The 19,996-nt window shown below is 39.4% G+C and overlaps 3 protein-coding genes across 3 annotated transcripts in view; 1 reads left to right on the top strand and 2 right to left on the bottom strand.

Annotated features, from left to right (window-relative positions):
* KLF9 (Kruppel like factor 9) overlaps positions 1–19,996 on the top strand; it is a 100,440-nt gene that overhangs the window by 42,022 nt on the left and 38,422 nt on the right. The window lies entirely within an intron of this gene.
* Positions 11,599–13,393, bottom strand: LOC118896657 (tropomyosin alpha-3 chain-like). Its single transcript, XM_036854763.1, has 2 exons — positions 12,808–13,393; positions 11,599–12,476 (listed from the first exon to the last, which is right to left on the bottom strand). Exons 1-2 carry the CDS (start codon positions 13,351–13,353, stop codon positions 12,252–12,254), a joined length of 771 nt encoding a protein of 256 aa, XP_036710658.1. The 5' UTR covers positions 13,354–13,393; the 3' UTR covers positions 11,599–12,251.
* On the bottom strand, positions 14,634–15,035 carry LOC118896656 (40S ribosomal protein S15a-like). The gene has a single exon (XM_036854762.1). It carries the CDS (start codon positions 15,024–15,026, stop codon positions 14,634–14,636), a length of 393 nt encoding a protein of 130 aa, XP_036710657.1. The 5' UTR covers positions 15,027–15,035.

Here is a 19,996-nt window from a genome sequence, read left to right as displayed (position 1 = left end):
TTTATCACAGATATTGAATATAGTTCCCTGTGCTATACAGTAGGACCTTGTTGTTTATCCATTCTATATATAATAGTTTACATCTGCTAACCACAAACTTCCACTCCATCCTTCCCCCACCCCACCCCCCTTGGCAACCACAAGTCTGCTCTCTCTGTCTGTGAGTCTGTTTCTGTTTTGTAGATAGGTTCATTTGGGCCATATTTTAGATTCGGGCCATATTTTAGATTCCACATATAAATGATATCATATGGTATTTGTTTTTCTCTTTTTGACTTACTTCACTTAGTATGATAATCTCTAGTTCCATCCATGTTGCTGCAAATGACATTATTTCATTCTTTTTTATGGCTGAGTAGTATTCTATTGTATATATGTACCACGTCTTCTTTATCCCTTCATCTGTTGATGAACATTTAGGTTGTTTCCGTATCTTGGCTATTGTGAATATTGCTGCTATGAACATAGGGGTACATGTATCTTTTCAAATTATAGTTTTGTCTAGATATATGCCCAGGAGTGGGATTGCTGGATCATATGGTAATTCTATTTTTAGGTTTTTAAGGAACCTCCACACGGTTTTCCATAGTGACTGTACCAGTTTACATTCCCACCAACAGTGCAAGAGGGTTCCCTTTTCTCAACACCCTCTCCAGCGTTTGTTGTTTGTAGGCTTTTTGATGATGGCCATTCTGACTGGTGTGAGGTGATACCTCATTGTAGTTTTGGTTTGCATTTCTCTAATAATTAGTGATGTTGAGCATCTTTTCATGTGCCTATCGGCCACCTGTATGTCTTCTTTGGAGAAATGTCTATTTAGGTCTTCTGTCCATTTTTGGATTAGGTTGTTTGCTTTTTTGTTGTTGAGCTCTATGAGCTGTTTGTATATTTTGGAAAGTAAGTCCTTGTCGGTTGCATCATTTGCAAATATTTTCTCCCATTCTGTAGATTGTCTTTTTGTTTTGTTGATGGTTTCCTTTACTGTGCAAAAGCTTGTAAGTTTGATTAGGCCCCATTTGTTTATTTTTGTTTTTATTTCTATTGCCTTGGGAGATGGACTTAAAAAAAAGTTGGTACGATTTATGTCAGAGAATGTTTTGCCTATGTTCCCTTCTAGGAGTTTTATATCATGTCTTATGTTTAAGTCTTTAAGCTATTTTGAGTTTATTTTTGTGTGTGGTGTAAGGGTGTGTTCTAACTTCATTGATTTACTTGCAGCTGTCCGACTTTCCCAACACCACTTGCTGAAGAGACTTTTTCCCATTGTATATTCTTGCCTCCTTTGTCAAAGATTAATTAACCCTAGGTGTGTGGGTTTATTTCTGGGCTCTCTATTCTGTTCCATTGACCAATATGTTTGTTTTTTGTCAATACCACACTGTTTTCATTACTGTAGCTTTGTAGTATTGTCTGAAGCCTGGGAGGGTTATGCCTCCTACTTTGTTCTTTCTCCCCAGGATTGCTTTGGCAATTCTGGGTCTTTTATGGTTCCACATAAATTTTAGGATTATTTATTCTATTTGTGTGAAAAATGTCATGGGTAATTTGATAGAGATCACATTAAATATGTAGATTGCTTTGGGTAGTATGGCCATTTTCACAATATTAACTCTTCCAATCCAAGAACATGGGATATCTTTCCATTTTATTGAATCATCTTCAATTTCCTTTATTAATGTTTTATAGTTCTCAGCATATGTGTCTTTCATCTCTGTGGTCAGGTTTATTCCTAAGTTTTTGTTTGTTTGTTTTTGGTTAGATTTTAAAAGGGATTGTTTTTTACATTCCCATTCTGATATTTCACTATTAGTGTAAAGAAATGCAACGAATTTCTGTATGTTAATCTTGTATCCTGCTCCTGTGCTGAATTTGTTTATCAGTCCTAGTAGTTTTTATATGGAGTCTTTACGGTTTTCTCTCTATAGTATCATGCCATCTGCATATAATGATACTTTTACCTCTTCCCTTCCAATTTGGATACCTTTTATTTCTTTTTCTTTTCTGAGTGCCTTGTCTAGGACTTCCAATACTGTGTTGAATAGAAGAGGTGAGAGTGGGCATCCTTGTCTTGTTCTAGATTTTAACAGGAAGGCTTTCAGCTTTTCACCATTGAGTATTATATTGGCTGTGGGTTTGTCATAAATGGCTTTTATTATGTTGAGATATGTTCCCTCTATACCCACTTTGGTAAGAGTTTTTATCATAAATGGATATTGAATTTTGTCAAATGCTTTTTCTACATCTACTGAGATGATGGTGTGGTTTTTGTCTTTTCTTTTGTTGATGTGGTATATCACACTGATTGATTTGCATATGTTGAGCCACCCTTGTGACCCTGGCATGAAGCCAGCTTGGTCGTGGTGTATGATCTATTTTATGTGTTGTTGGATTCAGCTTGTTAATATTTTGCTGAGAATTTTTGCATCTATATTCATCAAAGATACAGGCCTGTAATTTTCTTTTTTCATGGTGTCTTTGTCTGGTTTTGGTATCAGCATGATGGTGACTTCATAAATGTCTTTGGGAGTGTTCCCACCTCTTCGTTCTTGTGGAAGAGTTTGAGAAGGATGGGTAAAATTTCTTCTTTGTATGTTTGGTAGAATTAACTTGTGAAGCCACTTGGTCCTGGACTTTTGTTTGTAAGGAGATTTTTGTTTTTTAAATTACAGATTCTATTTCACTTCTAGTGATTGGTCTGTTCAAATTATCAATTTCTTCTTGATTCAATTTTGGTGGGCTATATGTTTCTATATAGAAACTTGTCCATTTGTTCTAGGTTATGGAATTTTTTGGCATGTAATTGTTCATAGTATTCTCTTATGATATTTTTGTATTTCTGCAGTATTGGTTGAGATTTCTCCTTTTCGTTTCTTAATTTATTTACTTGGATTCTTTCTCTTTTCTTCTTGGTGAGCCTGGCCAGAGACTTGTCAATTTTGTTTACCCTTTCAGAGGACCAGCTCTTGGTTTTTTTTTTTTGTTTTTTTTTTTTTTTTAATGAGCTTATTTATTTATTTATTTTTATTTTTGGCTGTGTTGGGTCTTCGTTTCTGTGCGAGGGCTTTCTCCAGTTGTGGCAAGTGGGGGCCACTCTTCATCACCGTGTGCGGGCCTCTCACTATCGCGGCCTCTCTTGTTGCGGAGCACAGGCTCCAGATGCGCAGGCTCAGTAGCTGTGGCTCATGGGCCTAGTTGCTCCGTGGCATGTGGGATCCTTCCAGACCAGGGCTCGAACCCGTGTCCCCTGCATTGGCAGGCAGATTCTCAACCACTGCGCCACCAGGGAAGCCCTTTAATTAATTAATTAATTTATTTATTTTTGGCTGTTTCGGGTCTTCATTTCTGTGCGAGGGCTTTCTCTAGTTGCGGTGAGCGGGGGCCACTCTTCATCGCGGTGTGCGGGCCTCTCACTATCGTGGCCTCTCTTGTTGCATAGCACAGGCTCCAGACGTGCAGGCTCAGTAGTTGTGGCTCACGGGCCTAGTTGCTCCGTGGCATGTGGGATCTTCCCGGACCAGGGGTCGAACCCGTGTCCCCTGCATTGGCAGGCAGATTCTCAACCACTGCACCACCAGGGAAGCCCAGCTCTTGGTTTTACTAATTTTTTTATATTGTTTTTAATATCTATTTTATTTATTTCCTCTCTGATCTTTATTATTTCCTTCCTTCTGCTGACTTTCGGTTTTGTTTTTTCTTCTTTTTCTAATTCTTTTATGTGGAGGTTAGGTTGTTTATTTGAGATTTTTCTATTTTTTGAGGAAGGCATGTATCACTCTGAACTTCCCTCTAAGAACTGCTTTTGCTGCATTCCATACTTTTGGTATGGTTGTGTTTTCTTTTTTTAAAAAATATATTTATTTTTATTTTTTAAATTTATCTTTGGCTGCATCAGGTCTTTGTTGCTGTGCACGGGCTTTCTATAGTTGCGGTGAGTGTGGGCTACTCTTCATTGTGGTGTGTGGGCTTCTCATTGTGGTGGCTTCTCATTGCAGAGCAGGGGATCTAGGCACACGGACTTCAGTAGTTGGGGCATGCAGGCTCAGTAGTTGTGGCTTGCAGGCTCTAGAGCACAGGCTCAGTAGTTGTGGTGCACGGGCTTCGTTGCTCCGCGGCATGTGGGATCTTCCTGGTCCAGGGCTCGAACCTGTGTCCCCTGCACTGGCAGGCGGATTCTTAACCACTGTGCCACCAGGGAAGTCCCTGGTTGTGTTTTCATTGTCATTTGTCTCAAGGTATTTTTTAATTTCCTCTTTGATTTCATCATTGACCCATTGGTTTTTTTAGTAGCATATTGTCTAGTCTCCATGTAATCGGTTTTTTTCTCATTGTCTTTTCTGTGGTTAATTTCTAGTTTTATGCTGTTGTGGTCAGAAAAGATGCTTGAAATAATTTCTGTAGTCTTAAATTTGTTGAGGCTTGTTTTGTGCCACAGTATGTGGCCAATTCAGGAGAATGTTCCATGTGCACTTGAAAAGAACCTGTATTCTTTTTTTTTTCTTTTTGATGTATTGTCTTTTTATTTTTTCTTTTACCAGTCCTTTCCATAAGCAAACGTTTTAAACTTTGATGAAGTCTAACTGAAAAATTTGATATTTTATAAATTGTGTTTTGGTCTCATATCTCAGAAATATTTGCCTAACCCAAGATCACAAGAGTTTTCCCATTTTCTTCTAGAAGTTTTATGGTTTGGGATCTTATATTTAAGTCTATGATCATTTTGAGTTAATTTTTTGTATATTGCAAAATATGGATCAAAGTGGGTTTTTTGTTTTTTTGGTTTATTTGCTTTGTTTTTTTTAATAGGACTGTTCAGTTGTTCCAGATGAAAGGCTATCATTTCTCCACTAAATTGTCATGGCAATTTTGTTGAAAATTCGTTGTTTGTATGTATGTGTATCTATTTATAGACTCTTTATTCTGTTCCATTGATTTGTCTATTTTTATTCCCATAGCACACTGTCTTGATTACTTTACATATATAATAATTATTGAAATCTTCTGGTGTTAGCCATCAAACCTTGTTTTTTTTTTTCAAAGTTGCTTTGAGAATTCTCAGTCTTTCAAATTTCTATATGAATTTTAGAATCACCTTGTCAGTTTCTATAAAAATGTCTGCTAGGGTTTTGATTGAGCTTGTGTAGAATCTAGAGATCAATTTGGAAAAATGATAACAATACTGAGTTTCCAACTTCTGAACAATATGTATTTCTCCATTTGTTTAGATCTTCTTTAATTTCTCTCAGCAGTGTTTTGTAGTTTTCAGTGTATGTCTTTCACATTTTTTGTTAGATTTATTCCTAAGAATTCTGGGTTTTGATGACATTATAAACCATATTTTAAATTTCCAATTTCTGATTCATTTCTAAAATATGGAAATACAACTAGTTCTTTTTATAAAAAATTAATTGAGCTATAACTGACATATAATATTATGTTAGTTTCAGGTGTACAACATAATGATTCCATATTGGTATACATTGTGAAATAATCACTACAATAAATCTAGATTACATCTGTCACATAGTTAAAAACAATTTTTTTATCTTGTGATAACTTTCAAGATCCACTCTCTTAGCAACTTTCAAATAATTAATACAGTATTGTTGACTATTCACCATACTGTACATTATATCCTTATGACTTATTTATTTCATAACTGGAAGTTTGCCCCTTTTTGATGCCCTTCATCCATTTCTCTCACTTCCCAACCCCCCAGCTCTGGCAGCCACCAATTTATTCTCTGTATCTGTTAGGTTAGTTGTTTTTTGTGTTTTTGTTTTTGTTTTGTTTGCATTGGATTCCACATAAAAGTGGGATCATATGGTATGAACATCCCCCTTTAAATGCTTTTGCAGCAACCCATAAACTTTGCTATGTTGTATTTCCATTTTTGTTTGTCTCAAGAAATTTTTTAAATTTCTTATTTGATTTCTTCTTTTTTAAATAAATTTATTTATTTTTGGCTGCATTGGAGCTTCATTGCTGCACGTGGGCTTTTTCTGGTTGCGGCGAGTGGGGGCTACTCTTCGTTGTGGTGTGCAGTCTTCTCATTGCAGTGGCTTCTCTTGTTGCGGACCATGGGCTCTAGGCACGTGGGCTTCAGTAGTTGCAGCATGTGGGCTCAGTAGTTGTGGCTCACAGGCTCTAGATTGCAGGCTCAGTAGTTGTGGTGCACAGGCTTAGTTGCTCCGTGGCATGTGGGATCTTCCTGGACCAGGGATCAAACCCGTGTCCCTTGCATTGGCAGGTGGATTCTTAACCACTGTGCCACCAGGGAAGTCCCTTTGATTTCTTCTTGAACAACACATTGGTTGTTCAGTAACGTGTTGTTTAATCTCCACATATTTTTGGATTTTCCAGTTTTTTCCATGTAATTGATTTCTAGTTTCATACTACTGTGGTCAGAAAAGATGCTCAATATGGTTTTAGTCCTCTTGTGTTTATCAAGACTTGTTTAGTGGCCTAACACTTGATCTATCCTAGAGAATGTTCCATGTGCACTTGAAGAATGCATATTCTGTTGCTTTGGGGTGGAATGTTCTGTATATATCTGTTAAGTTCACCTAGTCTGTTATTTAAGACCATGCTTTCTTCATTGATTTTCTGCCTAGACGATCTATCCGTTGATATAAGTGGGGTATTAAAGCCCCCTACTACTATTGTATTGCTGTCTATTTCTCCTTTTAGGTCTTTAATATTTGCTTTTTACATTTAGGTGCTCCTGTGTTGGACGCATATTTACAAATGTTATATCCCTAGTTGGATTGACCCTTTTATCATTATGCCCTTCTTTGTCTCTTATTACAGTCTTTGTTTTAAAGTCTATTTTGTCTGATATAAGTATAGCTACCCCGGCTTTTTTTGTTTTTATTTGCATGGAATATCTTTTTCCATAGATTCACTTTCAGTCTCTGTGTGTCCTTACATTGGAAGTGAGTCTCTTGTAGGCAGCCTATAGGTGTTACTTGTTTTTTTTTTTTTTTAATCCATTTAGCCATTCTTTTCTTTTGATTGTAGAATTTAGTTCATTTACATTTAAAGTAATTATTTATAGGTAGGGACTTACTGCCATTTATTCATTGTTTTCCTGGTTGTTTCATAGTTCCTCTTGTTCCCATCTTCTCTTCCTCTTTCCCTTTGTGGTTTGATACCTTTCTGGTATACTTAAATTCCTTTCTCTTTATCTTTTATATATCTACTATAAGATTTTTCTTTGTGTTACCATGAGGCTTACATATAATAAGAATCTTAAAGTCAATAACAACTTAAGATCTCATTTTAAAGCTCTACATTGTTACTCTATTCCATCTGACTTTCATGGTTTTGCTATTACATTTATATCTTTTTATCTTGTGTGTTACTTAACTAATTATTGTAATCATAGTTATTTTTACCACTTTTGTCTTTCAACCTTCATACTAGCTTTAAAAGTGATTAATCCACTACCTTTTCTATGTTTGCATTTCCAGTGAGATTTATCCTTTCATATGTTTTCTTGTTTCTAATTAATACCCTTTCTTTTCAGCTTAAAGAAGTCCCATTAACATTTCTTGTAAGACCAGTTTAGTGGTGACAAACTCCTTTAGTTTTTGCCTGTCTGGAAAACTCTTTATCTCTCTTTCACTTCTGATTGATAACTCTGTCAGGTAGAGTATTCTTGGTTGGAAGTTTTTGTTGTTGTTGTAGTTTGTTTATTTTCTTTCAGCACTTTGAATATATAGTGCTTTTCCCTTCTGGCCTACAAAATTTCTGCTGAAAAATCTGCTGATAGTCTTATGAGAATTCTCTTGTATGTAACAAGTTGTTTTTCTCTTATTGCTTCTACGATTCTCTCCTTGTCTTTAACTTTTGACATTTTAAGAAAATGTGTCTTGGTGTGGATCTCTGGGCTCCTCTTATTTGGAACTTGGATCCTGGGCTTCCTGGATCTGGATGCTGTTTCCTTACCCAGTTTAGGGACGTTTTCAGCCATTATTTCTTCAAATAATTTTTCTGCCCCTTTCTCTCTTTTCCTTTTGGGAGCCCTATAATGTTAGCCCATTAATGTTATGAATGTTAGCCCATTTGATGGTTTCCCATAAGTCCCTTAAGCTATCTTCTTTTTTATATTTATTTTTTCCTTTTGCTGCTCCGATTGGGTGAATTTTAGTGCCTTGTCAGCAAGTTAACTGTTCCTTTTTTCTACTTTGTTTAGTCTCCTTTTGAACCCTGTAGTGTACTTTTCAGGTCAGTTATTCTTCAGCTCTGTAACTTTTGTTTGGTACTTTCTTATATTTTCTATCTCTCTGTTGAATTTGTCACTGTGTTCATTTATTTTACTCCCCAGTTCAGTGAGCATCCTTATAACCATTACCTTGAACACTTTATCAGGTAAATTACTTATCTCCATTCTATTAAGGTTTTGGTTTTTTTTTTCCTGAGCTTTTATCTTCTTTTGTTTGGAACATATTCATCTGTTTCTTCATTTTCTTGACTCCCTGTGTTGGTTTCTTGCAGTAGATAAAACAACCACTTCTCTCAGTGTAAAAGCAGTGGCCTCGTGTAGAAGATGAATCTTGTTCAACCCTGCCCTAGCCTCTGGTTGTCTCTCAAACCTTTGTGATTGTCCAAGCAGCCTATTATACTTTTAATAGCTCCCAGTAGTTAAAGGTGTGCCAAGACCTGTACACGTCCCAAAAGGGGAGGCTCTCAGTCAGCACTTAGATTCAGACAGATTGGAAGCCAAACCCTCAGACAGCAGATTTTAATGTATGCAAAGATCTACAGTCCTGTGGGACCACAGGCATAAGCCCCACCAGCCACCAGAGCCAGGTGATCTGGAGGTGTCCCCTCGGCAGAAGTCATACAAATCAGGGCTCCAGACAAGAATATAAGCTCTTTTCTGGGACGTACCACTGAGCCTTAGTGAGAAAGAGGGAAAGTGCAAGGATGGCATCCACTGGCCTGTGTTCCCTGAGATCAGCTCCATAGACCCCTAGATGTGTGCCAAACCTGAAGCTTCCCCTCAGGCCAAAGCTCCAGGAGATTCAATTAGGCCTCTTTCACAGAATGACCGTGGGTGTGTTTCAGTCTGCAGTCTGCGCAGTGTCCTGGATTTGGTAGCCTGCCAAGAACTACCTCTCCAGTCCTTACAGTCCCTTGGGACCCAGGAACACAAGACCCTCTGGCCACCAGAGCAGAGGCAGTCAAGGTACGTCCCCTTGTTGGTAGCTGCAAAAACCAGAGCACCAGATGTAAAAGCCAGGGCACCTGACACATGTGAGAGCTCCCCTCTGGGAGATGCTGGTGTTCCGGAGGATGGCAGAGGCCCCCCTTCTGAGCTCTGTGGAAAAGATTACCGTCAGCCCTTAGATGTGTGTTTAATTAGAAACTTGCCCCTCAGGCTGCATCTGTGATGATTAGTTAATAGGCCTCTTTCACAGAGAGATTGAGCTCCTGGGTCTCTTGCTCTTGCTGTGCCCTGGGAATGTTAGCTATTTAAGAACTCTTTTCCTTTGGTTATAGTTCCACTGGCTACCAGAGCCAGATCATGTGGAAGTGTCCCTTGGCAGCATCTACAAAAATTAGGGTGCCAGACAAGGGTATAAGCTCCTCTCTGGGAGATACTGGTGAGCTGGTGAGGCAGAGGGAGAGCACAAAGATTGTGCCCACCAGCCTCTGTTCCCTGAGACCACTTCCTTAGGCCATTAGTTGTGTATCAAACCAGAAGCCTATCTCTTAGGCCAAAGCTCCTGGACCAGCAAATAGGCTTCTCTCACAGAATGACTGGGAGAGTGTTTGAGTCTGCTGTCTGTGCAGTGCCCTGGGCATGGTAGCCTGCCAAAAACTGCCTCTCTGATTGTTACAGTCCCAGGGGACCTAGAAATGCATGCTCTCCTGGCCTCTAGAGCCAGGCAATCGAGGGGCATCCCCTAGGCAGTAGCTGCAAAACTCAGGGCATCAGACACATGTAAAAGCTCCCTTCTGGGAGATACTGGTGTTCTAGATCACAGCAGAATTAAGAGCATGATGATGGCGCCCACTGGCTGTAGTGAGGAAGAGGGGAGCATAAAAATGAGGCCTATAGGAATAAAAGAGAAAGAAAAAGAGGGCGTCTGTTGGCTAAGCAAGGCAGAGTGACAGCACATAGATGGCACCCACCGGTCTCTGTTTCTGGAGAGTGTTCCAACAGCTCTTAGATGTGTGTGTAAAAATAGATGCCTGCCCCCCAGGCCAATGCTTTAATATATGAAAACGAACCTCTTTCACTCAAAGTCTAAATGCAATCTGCAGCCTCTGAGCTGAGCCCTGGGGAGGGTGAGTCTAAGTGTGCAAGCCCTTCTAGAGCCATTTCTCAGATTGCTACAGTTTTGTGGATCTTGTGGATGTGAGCCTGGTTGGTTTTCAAAGCTAGGTATTTGGGAGTTCATCTCTCAGGTGCAAGTATTAAAAGTTGGAGTGCTTGATGTGCGATTGATACCCTTCAATCCTCAGGGAGAAGCTCTGGGTTTTGAGTTCCCTCCTGATTTGGGGTCACTGTACCAACAGTGGTATGTATAGCAAGATTGTGTCCCAGCCATTCCTACCCCCTTTTTAAAAAAATTTTATTTATTTTATTTTGGGCTACGTTGGGTCTTTGTTGCTGCGCGCGGGCTTTCTCTAGTTGCGGCGAGCGGGGGCTACTCTTCATTGCGGTGCACGGCCTTCTCACTGCGGTGGCTTCTCTTGTTGCGGAGCACAGGCTCCAGGTGCATGGACTCAGTAGTTGTGGCTTGCAGGCTCTAGAGCGCAGGTTCAGTAGTTGTGGCGCATGGGCTTAGTTGCCCTGCAGCATGTGGGATCTTCCTGGACCAGGGCTCGAACCCGTGTCCCCTGCATTGGTGGGCAGATTCTTAACCACTGCGCCACCAGGGAAGCCCCACTACCCATTTTAATGTGGTTTTCTTCTCATTTGCCCAGTGTAGTCCATGCTCAGCCAACATTTAAGTTTTTGTTTTGTTTTTTTTTTTGGAGGGACTGGTTCTTTATTTCAAAAAGACATTTATCAATGTTCGGTATCAAAACAGTTACACTATTGTTTTTTCTTTCTCCCAATCGGCCCCCAAAGAGACCAGACCAAAGGGGAGTACATTTTAAGCCAATTAAGCTGTAGGATGCACACCTAACTGACCTCACTGAAACCTCACCAAAAAGAGGGGATTGGGTAGGGAAAGAAACTTTAAAAGATCAGCACACTGCCAGCCCAGACTGTAGAGAGCTCTCACAGCCAGATGGGGTGACCAGTGTGCCCCAACCCCAAAGAAGCAAAGTTTGAAAATAATATAAAATTTAAAAACAATTTTGTACATAAGCTATTCAAGATTTCTCCAGCACTAACTGATACAATGCACAATGAGATGGCACTTTTAGAGACAGCAGCTTCAGACCCAGAAAAGGGTGATGAGATGAGTTTCATATGGCTAAATCAGTGGTAAAACATAATTTTCTTTCCTTTCTTTCAAGGAGGCGGGAGAGCAAATAAGTGGTCGCCTCAAAATAAGGGGCACATGATCCATTCTGTGAGCGGCTGGGAACAGGGTAGAGCTGGGACAAGGATTTGGTCTCAGAGGTCTCACCATCTTGATTTCATCTGGTCACTTCTGATGGAAAAAAAAGTTGCCCAAAGATACCGTAAAGCTGAAAACCTGAACAGAGCTTTTTTTTTTTGGCTAACTCCTTCTGGAATCACCTTTCTGGTTTGGCGGGTACTTTTTACAGAGCAATAAGGTTTCCCAAAATGGAGTCCTTCTCTGGGCTGTTTGGCTCTCAGTAAGGCATGCCCATACCTTTTCCCCTCCTCTACGGAGAGGGCAATATGCATTAAGCTGAAAAGTTACCTTCCAAAAGTGAGAAAGGGATTAGACTGCTGCTTCAAAACTATGGAATTATCTGGAATGTTTTACAAATGGCTGCTACATCAACAACAACAGAAAAGATAATTACAAAATGTGTACATCACAACATGCTTTTAAAGACACTTAGCATTGTGCTCACATTCCCTTAAACGTTGTTCCCAAAGGTGCTCAGCCTCTAGCCCAAATGGACTCTCTGGGGAGAGGCAGAGACAGTTTGGCGAAAAGGACACAGGGGTGGGGGTGGGAGAGGTGGCGAAAGGAGAAAGCAGCCTTCCAGTTAAAGATCAGCCCTCAGTTTAAAGGTCAGCTTCGGGCAGGCTGGCCTCAGCGGAGTCGGGGTCAGAGGGAGGAGCAGCGGCAGGATGGGACTGGGGTGCTCTACATCTCATTCAGGTCAAGCAGAGTCTGGTCCAGCATCCTTTGTGTACAGAGGTGCTCCTCTTTGGTGCATTTCAGTTTATCTTCCAAATCATCAATTGTCTTTTCCAGCTTGGCTACCGATCTCTCAGCAAACTCAGCACGGGTCTCTGACTCCTTGAGTTTATCAGTAAGAATCTTTATCTCTTCCTCATATTTGTCTTCTTTTTGAGAGTACCTTTCTTTCTTTTTTTTTTTTTTTAAAGACTGAGTATTTTTTTTTTTTAAACTTTGGGTTTATTTATTTAATTAATTTATTTATTTATGGCTGTGTTGGGTCTTCGCTTCTGCGCGAGGGCTTTCTCTAGTTGCGGCAAGCGGGGGCCACTCCTCATCGCGGTGCGCGGGCCTCCCACCACCGCGGCCTCTCCGGCTGCGGAGCACAGGCTCCAGACGCGCAGGCTCAGCAATCGTGGCTCACGGGCCCAGCCGCTCCGCGGCATGCGGGATCCTCCCAGACCAGGGCTCGAACCCGTGTCCCCCGCATCAGCAGGCAGACTCTCAACCACTGCGCCACCAGGGAAGCCCGAGAGTATCTTTCTTCAGCAGCACTCAGACACTTCAGGTTCTGGTCCATCAGTCTGATCTGCTCATCCATCTCTCGGCAACGGGACTCTGCCAGCTCAGCTCGCTCCTCTGTGCGTTCCAAGTCTCCCTCAATAATCAACTTACGAGCCACCTCTTCATACTTCCTATCTGCCTCTTCTGCAATGTGCTTAGCTTCTTTGAGTTGGATTTCCTGGAGTTCCATTTTTTCTTCATCTTTTAAGGCTCGGTTTTCAATAACCTTCATACCTCTCTCACTCTCATCAGCAGCTTTCTCAGCTTCCTCCAGCTTTTGCAGGGCAGTGGCCAGGCGCTCTTGAGCGCGGTCCAGCTCCTCTTCAACCAGCTGGACCCTACGGTTCAAGGAGGCCACCTCAGCCTCAGCCTGTTCCCGGGCCCGCCTTTCTCCCTCCACTTCCCGCTGGAGGCGCTCGGCCCTCTCCTCTGCATCATCGGCCTGCTGCTGCAGAACCTGGATCTTGCGCTTCACCGCCTCGATGGTGGTGATCCCAGCCATGGTCCCCACCCAGCCCCTGCTTGCCTTCGGGTTCCTGCCTCCTCCACCAACATTTAAGTTTTTTCCAGAGGAAGTTGTTCATATGTAGCTGTAGACTCGGTGGGTCTGTGAGAGGTGAGTTCAGGACCTTTCTATGTCACCATCTTGAACCAGAAATCTAATTTATATAGTGATCTTGTATCCTGTAAATTCACTTAACTCACTTATGGGCTCTAGTAGAGTTTTTATAGATTTCATCAGATTTTCTACATAGGGGAGCATGACATTTGTGAAAAAAAGGCAGTTTTACTTCTTCCCTTTCTGGTATAGGTGGTTTTTATTTCTTTTCTCTTGACCTTATTGCACTGGCTAGAATCTTTAATGTTGAGGTTTGGCATCCTTGTCTTCTTCCTGATCTTAGGGGAAAATTGATTCAGTTTTTCACAATTTAGTATGATGCTAGCTGTTAAGATTTTAAGTAAATGCCCTTTAATGGGTTGAAGAATTTTCCTTCTATTCCTACTTTTCTGAGAGTTTTTATCAGGAATGGATGTTGGATTTTTTCAAATGATTTTCTGCATCTATTGACATAATCAGAAATAATTTATGTATTTATATATTTATAGATGAATATTCTTTAGTTTGTTAATATGATGAATTACATTGATGGATTTTCAAGTGTCAAAACAATCTTGCATTCTTGGGATAAACTTCACTTGGTCGAATATATTACCCTTTTTATAAATTTTGGATTCAATTTGCTAAAATTTTTGATATCTATGTTGATATCTATATTTATAACATAGGAATATTGGTCTGCCATTTCTCTGTAATATCTTTGTCTGGTTTTGGTGTCAGGGTAATTCTGTAATCATAGAATGAGTTGGGAAGTATTCTCACCTTTTTAATTTTTTGAAAGAGTTCATGAAGAATTTGTAAATGTTTAGTGGAATTCACCTGTGCTGCCCTATGGGCCTGCAGTTTTCTTTGTGGGAATGTTTTAAACTACAAATTCAATTTCTTTAATAGATAGGCTCTTCAGATTATATATTTCTTCCTGGGTAAGCTTGGGTAATTTGTGTCTTTCAAGAAATTTGCCCATTTTATCTAAGTTGTTGAATTTATTAGCATAAGGTTGTTCATAATATTTTCCCAGATTATTATTATTACACTTATGTGAAAAATGTCATGGGTAATTTGATAGGGATCACATTAAATCTGTAGATTGCTTTGGATAGTATGGCCTTTTTTTTGCACCAGAGTCCTCTGAGGCATTTTATTTGCATGTGTATATTACATCCCTAGAAAAGGAATCCAAGTATTTTCCCTCCAGTGTGTTTTCGTCTTGCTTCTTTATGGTCCATGATGCCAGCTGAGGTTGTCAGTACAATGAAAACAAACTGACGGGACGGGAGCACGTCATTCTGACATTTTTCTAGATCTTTGAGTTGCACATCAAATCTGGGGCTGATCACTCCACAGTTATTTAGCCTGCCTGTGAGGTTCACAACAATTTCCCCAGCCCTGTGATCATCGATGTTTTCAAATTTGCCAATGTAACCATGATTCATCATCACAGTTAGAAACCTGATGATGACTTGGGAGCACGGCCTAATAAGAACCTGGCGTTTGCCTCTTTTTTTCGCATTGTTGATACTCTTGAGAGCATCAGCCAGGACATCCATGCACACCATTATGGCGGCACAGAAAGATGGTGGAAAGAGCAGTATGGCCATTTTAACAATATTAATTCTTCCAATCCAAGAACATGGGATATCTTTCCATTTCTTTGAATCATCTTCAATTTCCTTTATTAATGTTTTATAGTTCTCAGTATGTAAGTGTTTCACCTCTCTGGTTAGTTTTATTCCTAAGTATTTTATTTTTGGGGGGGTGCAATTTTTTTTTTAATATAAATTTATTTTATTTATTTATTTTTGGCTGCGTTGGGTCTTCGTTGCTTCGTGGGCCTTCTCTAGTTGCGGTGAGCGGGGGCCATTCCTCCTTGCAGTGCGCAGGCCTCTCATTGCGGTGGCCCCTCCTGTTGTGGAGCACAGGCTCCAGGCACGCAGGCCTCAGCAGCTGTGGCTCGTGGGCTCCAGAGTGCAGGCTCAGCATTTGTGGCACACGGGCCTAGCTGTTCCGCAGCATGTGGGATCCTCCTGGAACAGGGCTCGAACCCCTGTCCCCTGCATTGGCAGTCGGATTCCTAACCACTGCGCCACGAGGGAAGCCTGGGGGGTGTGATTTTAAAAGGGATTCTTTTTTTACATTCCTTTCTGATATTTCATTGTTAGTGTAAAGAAATGCAACCGATTTCTGTATGTTAATCTTGTATCCTGCTACCCTGCTGAATTCATTGATCAGTTCTAGGGTTTTCTATCTATAGTATCATGTCATCTGCATATAATGATACTTTTACCTCTTCCCCTCCCATTTGGATACTTTTTATTTCTTTTTCTTACCTGAGTGCCTTGGCTAGGACTTCCAATACTGTGTTGAATAGAAGAGGTGAGAGTGGGCATCCTTGTCTTGTTCTAGATTTTAACAGGAAGGCTTTCAGCTTTTCACCATTGAGTATTATATTGGCTGTGGGTTTGTCATAAATGGCTTTAATTATGTTGAGATATGTTCCCTCTATACCCACTTTGGTAAGAGTTTTTATCATGAATGGATATTGAATTTTGTCAAATGCTTTTTCTGTATCTACTGAGATGATGGTGTGGTTTTTGTCTTTTCTTTTGTTTATGTGGTGTATCACATTGATTTGCATACGTTGAACCATTCTTGTGAACTTGGGATGAATCCCACTTGGTCATGGTGTATGGTCTTTTTTATGTGTTGTTGGATTCGGTTTGCTAATATTTTGTCGAGAATTAGTAATTTAAAAACTATGGTAATAGACCAATGTAACCCAATACAGATTGGGGTTTAATAGATGATAAAGATGGAATTTCAAACTAATGGAAGAAAGGTGGACTATTTAGTATACGGTATTGGCACAACTGACTGGGTTTTTTTGGGGGGGTAGGGGTGGGGCTTGATCCCTCCCTCATTCTTATATCAAAGTCAATTATAGACAAAACAAAAATTTAAATGTAAAAGCAAAACTATAAAAATAATGAAGAAAATATGAGTAAATTATTGATATCATCTAAGAGTAGGAAAGACCTTTCTGAAAATGACATAAAATACCATTGAAAAATCTGATTAAAACAAAATTGAAAAAAACCCCCACAAAGCCAACAAATCTTATCTAGAACAACTAAAAACACCATAAACAAAATCAAAATGTATACTGGGAAAACTATTTATAACTTTTAAAAACTTATATCATGGGAAAATGGAGATTATATATATATCTATCTATATATAGATAGATATAGATAGATAGATAGATCTCCTAAAAATCAGAATGAAAAAGTCCCTAGTAGAAAATAATGGGCACAGAACGTGAACAGATAATTTAAAGAAGAGATACAAATGATTGAGAAACATAAATATAGGCTCAACCCCACTAATATAATGATGGTTCAAATTAGAGCAAAAATAAAATACTATTTTTCTTGCCTACCAGATTTATGAAAATTAAAAAGATTTGCAATATCCAATAAAGTCAGCCCTTCGTATACTTGGGTTCTGCATCTACAGATTCATCCAACCATGGATCACAAAAACTCAGGAAAAAAAGTCCCAGAAAGTTCCAAAAAGCAAAACTTGAATTTGCGATGGGCTGGCAACTCTTTACATAACATTTACATTGTATTTACAACTATGTATTTAGTATCTGCATTGTATTATGTGTTATAAGTAATCTAGAGATGCTTTAAAGTATCAGGGAGGACGTGCATAGCTTATATGCTAATACTACACTGTTCTATATAAGGGACTTGAACATCCAAGGATTTTGGTATCCACAGGGATCATGGAAACAATCCCCCTGAGGATACCGAGGGACAACTGTATATGGGAGTGTGATAATTCTGTACTACTGTAACAGAGACAAAACAAAGTGGTTTAACAAAGATGCTCAAAGATGATCTGTCTTCCTGCTCGCAGGGCTTTTGCAACTTTTGCTCCATAATGCCAACAGCCCCTTCCAATTTATGTCCTGTCTTGCCTTGGATTGATGTGGCTACATTGTGCTCTCCCAGGCTGGTCTTACTTAAGTCATGCCCAAAAAGGGAAAGACGTTTCTTGTCTGAATGGGGCTGCTGTTCTCATGTTGTACATGGGCCCCTTGCTTCTCCTCCTCTCCGGGCAGTAGTGTGTGGAAGGCAGGGGTGTGGTCAACAGAGAGTGAGAACCTGGTCTAGGAATGCAGTGATTCTGGCCTAAAGAGCTCAAGAGAAGTCACTCTTGGAAAATCTGTTGTTCTATTTTCATGCTATAAAATTCCAAACGGTAAATTTTACATGACTAGAAAATGAATGATGGTTCTTGTTTTCCTGCATACTCAGGGTAAGACTTGCCCTCACCATCAATGAGCACAGTGTCCCTCTCTGACAGTCACTGGAAGTCGCTGGATGCTGCGCTCTAGGGAGCAATAATGTACCCAGCATTAAATAAGTGGTACTGGGGGACTGCATAGGTGAGATGACCTATAGTGTTTCAATATAAACAAATTCCCAAGAGTTACGGTATTTAAAGTAATAACACAGTTGCTACTTTTTTCTCCAGGTGGGATATAATATTAGCCAGAAAGGGTGATTTGTCAATAAAGAAGAGCTAGTTCCTGGACCTGAACAGGAAAATATGATGCACTTATTGAACAATAAACAAATATTTAAGTACTTTCTACTCATTATTCTAAATCTTCATCAATAAATCACTATACCTTACATGGACCAATAAATTTTCTAATACATTTAAAAGTTAAATTGTTTACTTTGTAACCAGAAAGAAGTACAGGTTTTTTAAAAGACTAGGAAGAATTACACCAAAGTTTTATAGTGATTGTGTCTTGAGTGTTGGCTTCTTAAGAGACTTTTTGGTTTCTTTTTTATATGTTCTATAATGCAGTCATAATAAACTAGAAAATAATAACTTGGACATGGCCACATAGCTAGTTAAGTAGAAGAAACAAATTCTCCTTGAGTCCAAAGTCCATACTCTTTTTTTCTCTTAAAAAAATTTCAGAAATAAGTAATAAAATGTATATAATTCAAAACATACAAAAGGACTGGTGAGAAATAAACCTTCCCCCCAATCTGTTGTTCAATTATCTAGCTCCTTCCCTCAGAGGCAGCCACTGTTAGTTTCTTTGTATCCTTCAAGAGAGAAAATGTAGCTATGTGTGTGTGTGTGTGTGTGTGTATTTTTTCTTTTTAAACACGAATGACAAATACACACACACACACACACACACTCTTCAGTACTTTGCTCTTTTCATTGATACATCCTGGAGATCTGATCATGTCAGTATATAAAAAACAGACAACTGTACATTATTATATTAAATGGATATTTGCACCATGATTTATTAACTCATCCTCAACCTACTGCTATTTCAAAGAATATTGAACTTAATAATATTCTCACACATGTGCTTAGAAATACATGTGAGAGTATATAGGTGGGATAAATTGCTGTAAGTGGATTTGCTAGGTCAAAGGGGATACTTATTTAAAGTATATTGCTAAATTACTCACTTCAGAGGTAGTCCCAGTTTTACACTTTCACCAAAAAAGCATGTGTATCTTTCACCCCAAGCTCGCCTACTTCCTGAGCTTTGCCATTTCCCATGCTCTTTTCAGTGTAGCACATTGCCTGGCTCTGAGTCCCAATTCTAGCATTTACTAGGTTTGCGACTTTTGGAAGTCAATTTAATGTCTCTGAACCTTCATCCTTAATGAAGATAATATCCATTTTCCATAGTTTCTATCAAAATTAATGGTGATATGTGAGAGACCAAACATTACACACATGGTAGGCAGAATCAGTATTTTTATATATTCTATATATAAATAGCTCTTGTACTTTTCTTCCACTTTTCCACTTCTATTCTTAGCCCAGCAACTGTTCCGGCTTTATTATTCACCTACTTGCTTTCAGTATCTTTTTCACATGTCCTCTCCCCTTCCCCCAAATCTGATGGTCAAATGAATCTTCCTGAATTCAAGTTCTAGTTGTTACTCCCCTGCCTTAAAAAACAAAAACAAAGCCAAAGCCAAACCTGTATAACTAAGTGGAAATTCTGTACCTTATTCTCCATTATCTAGCCCCACTCTACCTTCCTAAGTGATTAGAGAGGTAGCTATCACAAGTGCATCTACTATCCATATATTGATTAATACCAGACAGATGCTTTGCTAATTAGTACAGCAAATGTCAGAAATGGGTTTTTATTAAATTGATGGCTTGTAATTAGCATGATGAATGTTAGAAATGGACTCTCACTGAGAAATTACAGATATTCAAGATATGTATTAATAGATTGGCTAAAATGTTCAGACGCTCCCCATTATTTTGTGAACTGGGTGTAAGTTCTATGTGCTTTACCCTTAGAGGTGGTTTCCAAATTTTGAACACCCAGCAGTTCCATGGCCAGACTTCGGGTCTAACGATTTCTAGTTGTTTCATGTCCATTTAAAGGAATATTATCACATCCGGTATGAGTGAACCTGTCATGCAAAGTGTGATCAAATCACCCGAACTGGTAAAG

Source organism: Balaenoptera musculus, chromosome 6, assembly GCF_009873245.2.
Source record: "Balaenoptera musculus isolate JJ_BM4_2016_0621 chromosome 6, mBalMus1.pri.v3, whole genome shotgun sequence".
In the NCBI taxonomy this organism is placed as follows: Eukaryota; Metazoa; Chordata; class Mammalia; order Artiodactyla; family Balaenopteridae; genus Balaenoptera; species Balaenoptera musculus.
Note: the sequence above shows the minus strand (reverse complement) of the source record. Positions and strands in the feature narration are given on the sequence as shown.

Excerpts from the sequence above, each read along its gene's own strand:
- LOC118896657 (XM_036854763.1), bottom strand. The coding sequence starts at position 13,353 with ATGGCTGGGATCACCACCATCGAGGCGGTGAAGCGCAAGATCCAGGTT. Across the intron at positions 12,477-12,807 it reads GATACTCTCGGGCTTCCCTG|AAAGAAAGGTACTCTCAAAA; the intron begins GTGGCGCAGTGG and ends AAAAAAAAAAAG.
- LOC118896656 (XM_036854762.1), bottom strand. The coding sequence starts at position 15,026 with ATGGTGTGCATGGATGTCCTGGCTGATGCTCTCAAGAGTATCAACAAT.